Genomic DNA, 13,098 nt, shown 5'->3' with positions numbered 1-13,098 from the left:
ATTAGTTTTTAGGTTTTTTTTTCGTCTTCTTAAATACGCTTTCTACACTCTTCAGGTCACACTCCAGTACCCCTTTGGCCTCTGTACAATCAGGTGGAACAGCTCAGGATCCAGAACAATCCCTGACAGAATATATCCGTCATCTAGAGAAAGTCCAGCAGCGGTTGGTGGGAGCCAAGCAAGGTGAGTAGCATTTAGAATACGAAAGAGGGGAGATGGGGGGGGGGGGGGGGTTATAAGGTATTCACTGCGAACACAGGGTGTATCCCTAATGGTAAGTTCATTGGTTTACAGGTGGGAACACTGTTGCTGTATGTCTGCTTGGCCATAGCAAACCATGACAGATTGAGCAGTGCACAGGCTTGAGAGAAAACACTGTGGTGATGGTCTTCAAACAGCTCAACACTGACAGCATTGGGTTTGCCTTATTGAGCACAATTTAAGGGGTTCTGAACACTTAATTTATTTGAATATCAAACTGGAAGATGTTTCAGGGCACTGGGATATAGCACTTGTACCAGCATCAGACTACACAATAGTAGCCTAGGAATGGCCCAAGTGTACTTTCAGTACACTCTAAAGAACACAAGATAATACTTGTAAACATGGAAAAGGGAGGAAAGAGTCACACAATCATCTCTCTTGGAAGTGCCCTAAACCAAATTAACCAACCAGCCACGAGACGGCTTTACTGACAAGTGACTAAATTGTATCGGGCTCTTTAAAATGACTTTCAGCTGCTCCCTGGTCACCACAGCAGGTTGCTCCACATGTTTGATTTGGCAAGGTTTTATGCCAGATGCCCTTCCCCGACATAACCCTGAAGGAGTTATGCCGGGGAGCTTTTGCCTGGGAAGCAAAAGCTTGCTGGTTCCCTACATAAAGGAGACCATGTTGGGCTTGTTGCATATATAAATGCACTTTGTGCTGTTGAAGAAACTCCCAGGTACCTGAAAATTCTGTTAAAATGTATTGCAGGCATGAGCATTCTAGTCTGCTTTGTCTGCCATTGAAAGAATTTGTGAATCTGACTGTGTGACTTAGCAACCCTCTAAAAAGATAAATGTTGTGTGAGCTGATCCTGGTGCTTCATGCATGTCTCCTAAATAAATCACCCTGTTTCTGGGAGATGTTTCCTATGCATTTTTATAGCCATTAGTCTGGTGCAAGTCAGTTAACCATTCAGATATAGAGAGATAGATCCATCCATCTATCTATCCATCCATCCATCTATCTATCCATCCATCTATCTATCCATCCATCTATCTATCCATCCATCTATCCATCTATCCATCCTCCCCCCCCCCTGGGACCATACTGGTTTAAAAAAATGAAATAAAATTGTTTCCACATCCCACAAAACCTGTGCTCTATCATCTTCCAACCTAGTAAACAAGACTCATTTATCCCCACCCCCCAAAGAGGAAAGGAAACTACAGTCACCCTGTTCCCCTGATATGATTGGTTATCGGCAGCACTGGCTGCAAGAGAACGGGACTTGGCTGTACCTGAGCTGCTTGTCGCCCCTTTACCTATATGGGCCAGGTGAGTGTGAGTGTAACACACTCACTCCACTGAAGGACAAAGTAGCACAGTGCTCAGGGACTGACTTGTCACTAGTCACCGAGCACAGTCTATTACAGGGGATAACTTTGGTCTGGAAATGTACATGTCCTGCAGGGTTGTTCTATAAAATTGAATTCAAACGTATTAAATAATAATTTTTGAGAGACATGTCATGTGGTGTGCTGTGAGATCTGGCTGTCAATGCAGTGAGAAGCTAAGCTGTCAGAAATGTGATACTGAGGCATGATGATGCCATAATAAGTGATGATTCAAGATTTAAACCGTGGCTGAGCACATGGCAGAGCTTCCTGTCAACACGGTGAACGAGTTGAATGCATCTGGAAAAGTAGAACAAAGGAGGTACATAGTTACATCGAGTACAATGTCTGAAGCCCAGGTGGCTCTGTATGTGTGAAGAAAAGAGGTTAAGCTGGTGCAGTAGATGCATAACGTGGATGCAAAACCCTGCAGAGCATGAAGTCACTGAGTGGAATAGTTTATTCCATTTCAGCTACATTTGTTTTTATGTCTTGTTTTATTTAACTTTGTTTGTGTAAATGTTGAACTGTTTTGAGGTGCACTCTGAAATTTTGAGGGAATAGTGGCACATGCTCATCTACTTATCTCATAACTTTCGCCATCAATGCTCCTGTGCCTTACTGCTTTTAGTCTTAGAGCTAGAGATGCAGTTCTCTAACAAGAATTATGTCAGTGCTATTTTTCAGTACATTGTCATAATTTTAAAAGTCAAGTATTTTGTTTATTAACTAGTTGGAAAACTACTAAATAACTACTACGTTTACTGAAAGGAACTTCTAGTCAAGACCATTTTAAACTTTAGCTTGGTTCCTGTTTATGTAAGGTGCCAGTTTTGTTGCTGCATCTAATTTTTCTTCTTCTCCCCTTTCTGTAGGTTCATCTGGTCTCCTGCCTGATCCAAAGTAGCCTGAAATCTAAAGACTGAATCTGCCTGCATATTGTTTCAAAACTGCTCATGCCTTACATCTTGTAGAAATGTATAGAAATTATAAGTTTCCTGACTTTTATACTAAATTATTTTTTAATTATTTTTGGAGGGTAATTTTTCTATCCTGTGTACTGCCAATATTTTGAAAGTCACTCTTTATACACTGTTTCTCAAACACTGTTTGCTTTTTTTGTGCTCTGTAAATGGTGTTAATGTTCTCCACACGTGTTACTAAATGCACTAGTTTTATACTCTAAGTCTAAGATCTGTGCTAAACTTGTGCACCATTATAAAATGTAAACCACGTCCATGTTGTTTTTATCATAAAGTAAATAAAGTGTGACTATGAACCAGATGGAGTGTTTCTTGCAAAATCTCAAAACACAGGTATCCTGATAAATATTGAACAATGGCGGGGTGTTTTAGTTCTGTTTGTAGTCCACTGTTAGGCTTAATAAAGAGTTGATTTAAAACAGGAAGTTTTTAGTGCACAGAGTAAAGCAGTGAGCATTTTGGTATACTAAAGCTGTACAAAGGTAAATCCAGTCAGTAAGGAACTTCTAATTGGGTAGTTTTATTTTTGGTCTCTTTACATTTTCTACAAAAATAGGGATTTTTAAATACACATTATTACATTAGTAACAGAAACATCAGCCACTAAATCAACTATTAATGACAGCCACATTTGAGAGAGGTTAGAATACTGAGGTATTTGGGATTTTTTTTTTTTTTTTTCCGTATGCTGATTTAGTATTATGTAACAAAGAATGGACCTATGCTAGAGGTTTGCTGTCAGCTTTGTAAGAAGTAAATAACGCTGAAATTGTGATTTAGATTAAATGAAACCAATCTTTAAAGAAATCCATGCTCTAACTTCTCCCACTTGCTCTCCTAATGAGAAAGCTGCCAAAGATACCACTCCGTGATCAGGGGTTCGTTTGTTTATTATCTCCGCCACGATGCTTTATGTTTAGTATTTTATCTGTCGTCTTTAGACTTTACACTTTAGAACACCGCCCACTCGTTTTGTTTTGGTGTGTAAAACGTTTGCCCTTCGCAGAACGTCAACACGGAATGACGGACGTTGTTGGCGTTTCAGCACAGCGACGCTAATGCTAAGCTAAGCTAATGGTGGGCGGTGTGTCGTAGATTGCGGTTTGACATCTTGCCTGTGGAGAAATAGTCCTGGACCGCATTGAAAACGTCGTTACAATTTTCTCGTATTTGTCTGGGATGTATGGATGGATACTTGGCGGATTCTCGTCGCTGTTTGAGCCCATTACGGGGCAAAACCCCACGGAGTGGCCTGGGAAAGGTAGCGTTAGCGCAGAGGTACCCACGCGACCAGGCGTAAAAACAGCAGCTTGGCGGCAGGAGAGTCACTGCAGACCCGCTAAACGGAACTACCAGAGGTCGGTGATTGAAAATGGTCTATATTTTTTTCAGTCCTAAATAGTTCACACTTCGTTGGCCATTTAATCATTTGTTTGGATTGTTGAGGGCAGTCATTCACCCTTCCAGCTAGCTAACATTAAGTTTTGAGTTAACTTTAGATGGAATTTGTTTATTCACAGCAGGTGAATTTTAAAAAACTATTTTACTGAAGTTTGCTGACAGTATGTTTATAACGGTGTCAGTGGACACCCACATCACATTTAATATCAAGTACACTCATAGCGAAAGCGGAAGTAGTCTAAAACAAACTATTATGACCTTTCCAATATTAACTTATTTTTGTTTAAAATCCTATTTAAATCCAGTAGCTTGCTACTGTAGCACAGCACGGCAGACTTGAGAGTAATTTTAACTGATTTTGTAAGCCTGCTGGTAAAGGTCGCCCAATGATATCTGCATGGTTTTGTTTGGGTTCAGGCAGCACAGTCAGCAGTTTGTATATACTATCAGTACACAAACAAGCTCTAGAAAGACTGGAAAAGAAACAAATACAGTGGCATCATTGTAAATTTTGTTGGTAGAAAAAAGTATATGTTAAACTCTGAGAATTTGATACATTTTTTTTCTTGAAATGTATTTTTGTAATTTGTGAATGGACGTAAATGCGTAATTTAGTCAAAGTATTTTAAAATTTAGCAGCAAAGCACCTCCCACAGTGGGAGTAGTTAGTGATCACTCCAAGCTACCAGTATGCAGAACAAGATTTATACAGTCCTCTTTTACAGTTAAAGGTCTGTCTCAAGAAATGGGTCTTTTCTTGCTGTTTTCTTCATTATGTTTTTTTTATGATTGTACTGACAGGTTGTGGCTTAAAAACCTAACTGGGGCCAATGCCTGCAAATTAGCTGTAGCTAGAATTCCTGTGTACATAGCATTGGTTGCATTTTATATGAATGCATCATTGCTAATATGTATGGTCACTGGTATATAAATAAAAGTGCTAATGAATAAATTCAAAACCCTTGTTTCAGTTTCTCAAACATTTGTTGATGCAAATTGTGTCTTTATCTCATAGAAAGTGCATATCTTTGGGTTTTGTGCAAATATATTGATGTTTGAACTCGTCACTTTGGGCTGTCCAAATCTGCGATGGCCTTTGGAACTATTGCCAAATTACCTCCAGGTTAATGGATGTTAAACCCTCGTTAGAATTCAAGAAGAACACAAAAAGAAATCCCCTCATAATTAATAGCTACATTTCCTCTGCGCTTTTATTCACAAAAGGTTGCCACAGCTGGTAGCGTGAGATTTATTTATTTATTTTTTTAAAATCTCTTTGCAAGATTATGTATTTTTGAAAACCACTCATTTCGAACCATTTTCTGTTATTACAGCGTGCATGTTGCAGAGAGTGTTTGCCAGAGTGAGCAAGTCGAAGTGAAAAGACGCAAAAGAGGTTTGTTAGAATATAAAACTGCTTAATATTTTTTGCTTCCTGACGTGGAATTCGGTGATCGTGATTTGTGGTGTCCTGTCTTTCAGATGTCGTCATCAGCTTCATGAAGAAGACTGTGGCTCGGGTAGCAGGTTTACTCAGACTGCGGAAATCACTGACGAGGTGTGAGAAGCCCAGATCTCATGAAGAAACACAGGTGAGTGCCCCGTCTGTGCTTCAGACGCATACATTTGGTATTGTTTGCTACAGTGTATCAGAGTTCATCGAATAGACAAGTACTGTAATGACTGGGAGTTCTAAGCTGAGGTGTAATGATAGGTAGACACACACCACTTCTTAGGGCGTTTTCACAGCTACTCTAAGGAGCTTGGAAAGAACAGCGTCTACACTTCTTTAAGTTGCTTCAAGATGTTTCACCTCTCATCCGAAAAGCTTCTTCAGTTCTAGGGTCAAAGGGTGGAGAGTCCCAGATGTAAGCCCCGTGGGAGTGTCCCCCAAGAGGGACAATGATCCTCTACCTAGTCAGACGACTCAAGGTGTTAAGATGGGTGTAGGTCACAATCAGCCAAGGTTTCGGGTGAGGTCATTGTGAAACCTAACCTAACCCCACCCTGTCATGTGATTTCCTGAGGTTAGATGGCCCAGGATGTGAGTAGGCGTTAAGGCGTCTGGGAAGGGATCTCAGAACTGGATTATAGATGGCAGACAGTTGGTGCCGTAAGCAACCGCCTCTGTTCAAAGGTGGTCGTTCACAGTGGATGTAAATGGCTTCTTTCACTCCTCTTTCAAACCATCTGTCTTCTCTGTCCAAAATGTGAACATTGTCATCCTCGAAAGAGTGACCTTTTTCTTTTAGATGTACAGTAGATAGACAGCCGAGTCTTGTCCCATGGAGGTGGCTCTTCTTTCCAAGCTCCTTGAAGTACGATGACCTGGATGTCTGAGAACCTTTACAGACAAAAAAAATGTCCCATAAGCCTTGCATTCTGGGATGCAGCAAGGTACTATAGATGTGCAGAGGGTCTGTACAGGCTAGCAACTAGCTGTGAAATGAATGTCAAGTCTCCATGTTGTCAAATAATCCAGAACACAGGCCCTTCTTCCTGTATTTACTTTTGTTGCTCCCACCCCAGACACATCTGGCCAATAGGACAGAAAATTCTCACATGGTTTGTAGTCACGCATATTGGTTCACTTGGAGCTCACTCAGATTTTCTATGTGAAAACAAACCAAATCACAGGGAAAAGCTACAAGTTAACAAACTCATCAAGTGATTCGGACCTTTATGGAGGAGCGATTATGGCTAATTTAGGCAAAACAACACTTTAAGTCTTTTGGGAGTCTCTTTGTGAGATGTGATGCATACTACATGTGCTGCTTTATCCATGTGGATACATACAGTTTCATAGCTAACTTTATTTATCCGTGTAACTCTCTGTAATTCCATTGAATTTCCTCTGTTGATCCAGCCTGTCGCTCTAATGGGCATAGATGAGCTCCACACCTCATGGCTGAACAGTACTGAATGGAGAATGGGTAAGCGAAGATGGACCTTTTAGTGCACAATTCATGATTATACTCACGTCACTGTGTTTCAACCAAGCTTGTCAGTGCAGAATGATCTCATCCTTATATCCAATGTCATTTGTTTTGATGTTCTTTCTTCAAAGATAAACCAGTAGCTGGAGGTAATGAGAGTCAGGGAAAGAATCCTTTTCAGAGCTCTTTACCTCCTTTAATGAGGAAATACAGGCAAGTGATTCAGTACTGGAGATTTATGTAAAGTACAAGTCATCCAGTACCTTTTTTTTAGCCTTTGTGCTTGCAGTCTTCAGGCTGTTCTTTTTCTTTTATGTTACCACCTATTGAAAACGGGTCCCATGCTAATCTACCTCCCTCTTTTTATTTTAATCCAGTGGGACAACGCTCCCTGTAGGGCTTCCAGACAGAGCAAAGGACAGGGAGAGGAGAGGATCCCTCCAGCTGCTGTCCTCAAGGCCTGTGCTCAGGGTGGGAAATGCTTATCCTGACCCAACATGCAATGGCTTTGGACACAACCGCTGCTACAAGCCCAGTCTTACTGTGGAAGAGGTAAATTAGTCAGTTTTTTGTATATATGAAAATATACTTAAATTCCACTTTTCCAATAATCAAACTTTAAAAGTATGAACCTCTGCACGTTCATTTCTGATATTTTTGGTGTCTTCAGGCCATAAAGCAGAATAATAAGGAGCACTACAGGCGGCTGCTGGAGATGGTGACAGAGAAATACAGCAAAAGCCAGCCACTACCTTTTAACCAATCAAAACCACAAGAGTTAGTATTAGCTTTGATTTTTATGTGTTTTTTTTTCTTTTCATTTTAATATTTCCATTGGCCATGAGCTAATAAGTGGCTTATTTTGTATTTATCCTCAGAGATCCGTTGTCACAGGTTGATCACAAAACTGCTGCTTCAGTAAAAACTTTTGAATCAGTACACAGGAAGACGGGACAGATAGGTGGGGCACTCGGCTATCCATTACAGACAAAGCTGATTTGTTTTTATTCATTGTTGACGATTACAACTAATTGCAGATTGTTATTAGTTTAACTTCACCCTTTTTTGTAATCTATAAATAATTTTGTCAATAACACATGATCAAATATCAATTAATGAATATAATTCTTTTGTAAGGTTACAAGTGGTTTTTACTTGAAAAAACAACTTTAACAATCACAGAATTGTCCAGATACTTAGTTGGGGGGGATGGTGTGTTGATTAAATCATGACTGTTTGATCTCTGGTTTATTTGTAATATTTTATTAGAATAAATAAAGCCTTTCATATCACACAGTCACTTCACCCAAAGTAGGTTTAAATGCATGTATACATATTGATCAGTAAACATGTTGCAGTGACTCTTCTGTTCATGGTTTATGGTTTATTTCACAGCTGCTGCAAGTCTATTTACATGGAGAAATGCATCTGCGGCTAACGACAGGTTGGTGCGGTGCTATTTTTATTTAAACGACTGCGTCATGCATAACGAGGAATGATTGCTTTAACTTCTTTTATGCGACTCGTCTTCAGCAGGGGGAGTTTCACCTTTAGTAAGCCAATTAGTGGACCCTTTGAGGACCCACAGCCTGTTGGATATATAAAGGTAGTCACTCCTCCTCTTCTCTGACATGCCACAGCATGGATATGAGTCTGTCCTGTCCATAATCTTGACCTGTGTTGCAGCAGAAACATCCAGCAGATTTGGATCTTTCTACAGAGGTAGCTACTCGCCTCAACCTCGTGGACAGAGACGCTCCTGCTGTCGGTCTGCCTGACACACATTCTGCACATACAAGGCACAGTGAGGAAGACATACCCAGACTGACCAAGGTAAGAGTCTGTGTTTAATGTGGACTTTTTATGCTGAGATTATTTATTTATTTATTTTTAATGTGTATATTGTCTGTGTGTGTGTAGGAAATGGCAGCAGAGGTGAGTGGAGCTTTGGCTCAAAGTGATCCCAACCGTGTCCTGAGTGCAGCTTTCAAACTTCGCATCACACAGCGAGACCTGGGTACACTACAAGAAGGCAGCTGGCTCAACGATGAGGTGAGAAAGTAGAAATGCTGGAAAGGTTTTTAAATAGAATAAATTTCATGGTTATTTTAGACAGTTATTTAATCTAAAAGCTCTTGAAAACTTCACAAAAAAGTACACAGCACAAAAAGTCAAAAACAGGACAAGAGCAAGTTTTGCACAAAAACAATGGAGGAAACAATCATGTCTGTATTTACCTTGATTTTCTTGTTTTCATAATTGTTAGATAATTGTTGTTAGTTAATGTGAGTGCTTGATTTTTATTGTGTGACGCATAATTTTATTTATCACGCCCAGGCCAGGCAGCCTTATAAGGCACCAGTGACAAAGGAGCTGAGCCAGTGGACTAACTAGATATTCTTTATTAATCATAGGGGCAGTACAAAAGAAGGTGTAATTCATTCTCAACCTCTCATAATCCCCATAGCCTCTTGCCATCCTAGAGTTCAACAGTGATGTTTGGCATAATTTGAATACATCTTCACAATTTTGGCGTTAACAAAATATCTTAAGTATTTGTCTTATATGTTTATCTTTCTTCAAATTTGATTCACATTGCTACTAAAATGTCATTGTAGAGATACTGTAGTGGTTCAGCTTCCTCAAAAACACCAAAGAGCTCCACAGCATTCTTTAAATCCCTGTTTTTTGCAGCATAATTTAATATAGAGTTATCACATGCATCATGCATTTGTGTCCTAAGAAAAACCCAACATGTCAGCTAAATCTAGCAGCTTCATAGTTCGTAAATGCATCAAGATATTTGTGTCTGATCCAGTGTTACAGGCCAGAGGTTTCTTGCTTCTTAGTGTGCCTTTTTTCCCTAAAATTAAAATTCTTACTTATTTAATTATGTTTGTAGCTGACCATCATCTATAGCACTAGCTGTTTAATACATTTAATGTCTTACAAATTATCTTCAGACTCAACCAGTATGGTAATATCATCTGCATACAATCAAATGCCCAGGGCGAAATCACCCATATAAATTGGATTCCTTAATTCTAAGAGCTAAATAAATTGTACACAGGGTAGGAGAAAGAACATCACCTTAATGCCAAAGAGTGTTAAACCAACCAGTATGCATATTATTAATTAATTGCATGTATAAATACTAATTTATGTTATTTTGTTGTAAATGTTTTGTTAAAAAAAAGCTGTAGACTCAGATTATTCAATGTGTGTCTTTAATGAGTGTTTATGTATGGCATGTTTTATATTACAATTTTTGTGTTCTCCACCAAGGTGATGAACTTCTACCTTTCCCTGATTATGGAGCGAAGCTCTGGTGAAGCAGGGCGATTAAAAGTCTACTCCTTCAGCACCTTCTTCTTCCCAAAGCTGAGGGGTGGAGGAGGCGGGCAGGCTGGAGGACACGCTGCTGTGAAGCGCTGGACCAAAGCTGTCGACCTCTTCACGTTTGACCTCATTCTGGTCCCTCTGCATCTAGGCGTCCACTGGGCATTGGCTGTGAGTCACTTTGGATCTACCAGTTTTTGACTTGCTCTGCCTAAAAATACCTGTAATATTGCAAAGGCTCACTCTGTACATCTAAACTGTGATCAGTATTTTTGCCAGTCATTGTCACAAATCAAATGTTTGCACTGTTTTTATTCCAGAGAAGCAGAAGTGCACATTTTAATCGCTCACCTTTTTCTTTGCAGGTGATAGATTTTCGGTCAAAGACAGTGAAGTCTTATGACTCGATGGGCCGGAGACACGATGACATCTCGAGTCTTTTACTGTGAGTCGTCAATTTTCTCTTAAGCTCCATTTTACTGGCTACGTTAGACATGTTTTCACTATAGATTTGTTTTTACTGAAGCATTATAAATGATGTAATTGTGCTGATTTTTCAGACTCTACCTTATAGAGGAGCACAAAGCAAAAAAGGGTAGAGAGCTCGACTGCACCAAATGGACTGTTGGAAGCTTGAAAGCTAGTGTAAGTCTGTGATGAATGAAGTAACACTTCAAATGTGTTATTCCTCACAGTGAAATTAATGACTCTGTATTATGCATGTAGGAGATTCCCCAGCAGAAAAATGGAAGCGACTGCGGTGTTTTTGCCTGTAAATATGCTGACTATATCGCAAGAGGACAGCCCCTTACCTTTAAACAGGTGTGTATTCTGAAATCCCTGCCTTTCTTGGCACATTGCAGCATATCAGTGAATTGGTGTGAAACCATGTATGAAAGTCCAATTTAAATATACATATGAACAGATAACAAACGATATACGAATAACATCTGCTTCTTACTTTACAGTGCCACATGCCTCTCTTCAGGAAGTTGATGATTTGGGAAATTCTTCATCAGAAGCTGCTATAGAATAGAAGGGTCGCATCCATTGTTAATGGCCTACCAGAAGAGACTGAGTCAGTGGGAACAACCTCTCGTGTACAGTGACTACATGTGAAGTAAGAGAATAATAAATGGGCCAAAGAAGTGGACTTTACCGACTGAGATCTAACCCAGTCTCGCTCTCCAGATCTGGAGTAACAAACACTAGTCTTAAGAGTTAATTGTTGCTTATCGTGTCAGGGACATGTAAACATTTTGTATTCTCTGAGTTGTAATTAGAGACAGTATTTGTAACAAGTGTGTGTCTTAAAGAAACTTTGGCACTACTGACTGAATGACTTGTTATTGATTGTGTTTCCTTATTGTTTGAAGTGCTGCTTGAAGTGCCTTAAGTCTTCTCACACTGAGCTCGGCATAGTTTTTTTTGTTTTTGTTTTTTTCCCTTCAGTTGGGAAATTTGTTATTTACAACCCAACAATCTAGGTGTAGTTTACCCCTCCCAGCTATGATCAGAGTGGACAGCAGATGACTGGGGTGAAACTTAATCTTTTTCTAAAAATATAGACAATGGCAATTAAAATACCTCCTCCAGACATTTGTCTGACAAAACGTGCATGATTGAGTGCTTGTCGTAATGACAAGATGTATGATTCCCGATTATTTATGACTGGATGAGTGTATTTTGGAGTGTCTGTGTATAGTTTTTTTTTTTTCTTCATGACTGGAGTATTAATAGTTGTCTCTCCATATTTACCATAAAGCGCTGTTAGAGCTGTGAATCTGTTCAATAAGTATACTGCAGCAGGCTATTTAGGGCTGTTACAAAGACTCGAATTATAGTATACTCCATTTAAAAGACAAACTACTGTACACACATGCATGTTTGTGCTCATGTCTTTTTTCTTTTTCTTTTTTTTTTGCTAAAATAAAGTATTTCTCCTTTTTTTTAAAAAATTATGTATTGATTGATTTATCATTAGATTAAGTGAGATAAAGGCAAATAATCTGTGTCTGTGGACTGGATCAGCCACAAGAAAAGGTGTTGAGGGATATTAGGAAAAGTATTGCAAATATATAAGCCTGGAAAATGGAGGTTAGTATTAAAAAGAAATACAGAGATCTAATCGCAAAATAGTGTTTTTGCAATGTCCAAGGCATGTTAGGTTTTTAAATTTTTTTTAAAGTCTTATGAAAATTAATCATCTCATTCATGAATATTAAGAACAGTGGTTTGATAAATTGTTTGTTCATAATAATAAAGCTGCTGTACAATAATTCTCTTTTCCTTTCCATCATTATAACACCAAATTTAATATAAATAAAAATTATTTCTCAGGAAACCGATTTTGATTTGTTAACCAAAAAGTCCGAGTTTGATTACAATCCCAAAACATGTTTTAAAGTTTAATAACAAGTGTTATTATTATTATTATTTTATTAAGACTGAAGTGTTTTCTCTTTAGGTGATAATAGGTAGAGTGAGCTCAGGTTGATCTTTAAAGAGATTTTTCCTTTTTAAGGTGAAGGAGAGAGCTTGGATGTAAATGTGCCCCTTATCAATTTGTATGTGTGGAAAATCTAATTTCCATACAATCTATATCATTTATATAAAACAACAGCTTCTGTGGTATCATCAAACACACTGAAAATTATTTTTATTACTGCATTTCAAAAAAATACTTCTCAGTAAAAACATCATATTCAAGAAAATTCCCCTTTGAATCCAAATACCTCTCTCCACCAAGTTGCAATAATAAAGGGATTTTATACATCTGTTAGTACAAACAGGATAACTGAGGACTGAAACTGTGCTTATCATCGGATTAAACCT

At 38.8% G+C, this 13,098-nt stretch overlaps 2 protein-coding genes across 6 annotated transcripts in view; both read left to right on the top strand.

The window, feature by feature from the left end:
- Positions 1 to 2,886, top strand: part of pcnt (pericentrin) — a 35,176-nt gene extending 32,290 nt beyond the window's left edge. For all 4 annotated transcript variants that reach the window (XM_085390686.1, XM_085390684.1, XM_085390685.1 and 1 more), the window contains 2 exons: positions 56 to 183; positions 2,480 to 2,886. In XM_085390686.1, coding sequence (XP_085246812.1) covers positions 56 to 183; positions 2,480 to 2,511 — 160 coding nt within the window. In that variant the 3' untranslated portion in view covers positions 2,512 to 2,886. The remainder of the gene's footprint in view (positions 1 to 55; positions 184 to 2,479) is intronic.
- A 697-nt stretch (positions 2,887 to 3,583) lies between these two features.
- senp2 (SUMO specific peptidase 2) lies at positions 3,584 to 12,555 on the top strand. Of its 2 annotated transcripts, none has more exons than XM_085391841.1 (17): positions 3,584 to 3,945; positions 5,323 to 5,384; positions 5,471 to 5,580; positions 6,855 to 6,921; positions 7,056 to 7,137; positions 7,302 to 7,476; positions 7,595 to 7,701; positions 7,803 to 7,885; positions 8,320 to 8,368; positions 8,458 to 8,530; positions 8,614 to 8,757; positions 8,845 to 8,976; positions 10,210 to 10,434; positions 10,629 to 10,708; positions 10,824 to 10,908; positions 10,990 to 11,085; positions 11,232 to 12,555. In XM_085391841.1, the coding sequence occupies exons 1-17, from the start codon at positions 3,767 to 3,769 to the stop codon at positions 11,292 to 11,294; spliced, it is 1,812 nt and encodes a 603-aa protein (XP_085247967.1). In that variant the 5' UTR covers positions 3,584 to 3,766; the 3' UTR covers positions 11,295 to 12,555. The 2 variants fall into 2 exon arrangements, with proteins under 2 accessions (XP_085247967.1, XP_085247966.1); XM_085391840.1 differs by having other exon boundaries at positions 8,611 to 8,757.
- The last annotated feature ends 543 nt before the right edge of the window (positions 12,556 to 13,098 follow it).

This window comes from Rhamphochromis longiceps, linkage group LG19 (assembly GCF_057381845.1).
Source record: "Rhamphochromis longiceps isolate RC_006_pf linkage group LG19, R_longiceps_female_GT1.1, whole genome shotgun sequence".
Classification (NCBI taxonomy): Eukaryota; Metazoa; Chordata; class Actinopteri; order Cichliformes; family Cichlidae; genus Rhamphochromis; species Rhamphochromis longiceps.
The sequence above is the reverse complement of the archived record's forward strand: the minus strand, read 5'-3'. Positions and strand labels throughout refer to the sequence as shown.

Coding starts and splice junctions, on each gene's coding strand:
- senp2 (XM_085391840.1), top strand. CDS start 3,767: ATGTATGGATGGATACTTGGCGGATTCTCGTCGCTGTTTGAGCCCATT. Junction 8,369..8,457: donor GCATCTGCGGCTAACGACAG/GTTGGTGCGGTG, acceptor ACTCGTCTTCAG/CAGGGGGAGTTTCACCTTTA. Junction 8,977..10,209: donor GCAGCTGGCTCAACGATGAG/GTGAGAAAGTAG, acceptor TTCTCCACCAAG/GTGATGAACTTCTACCTTTC.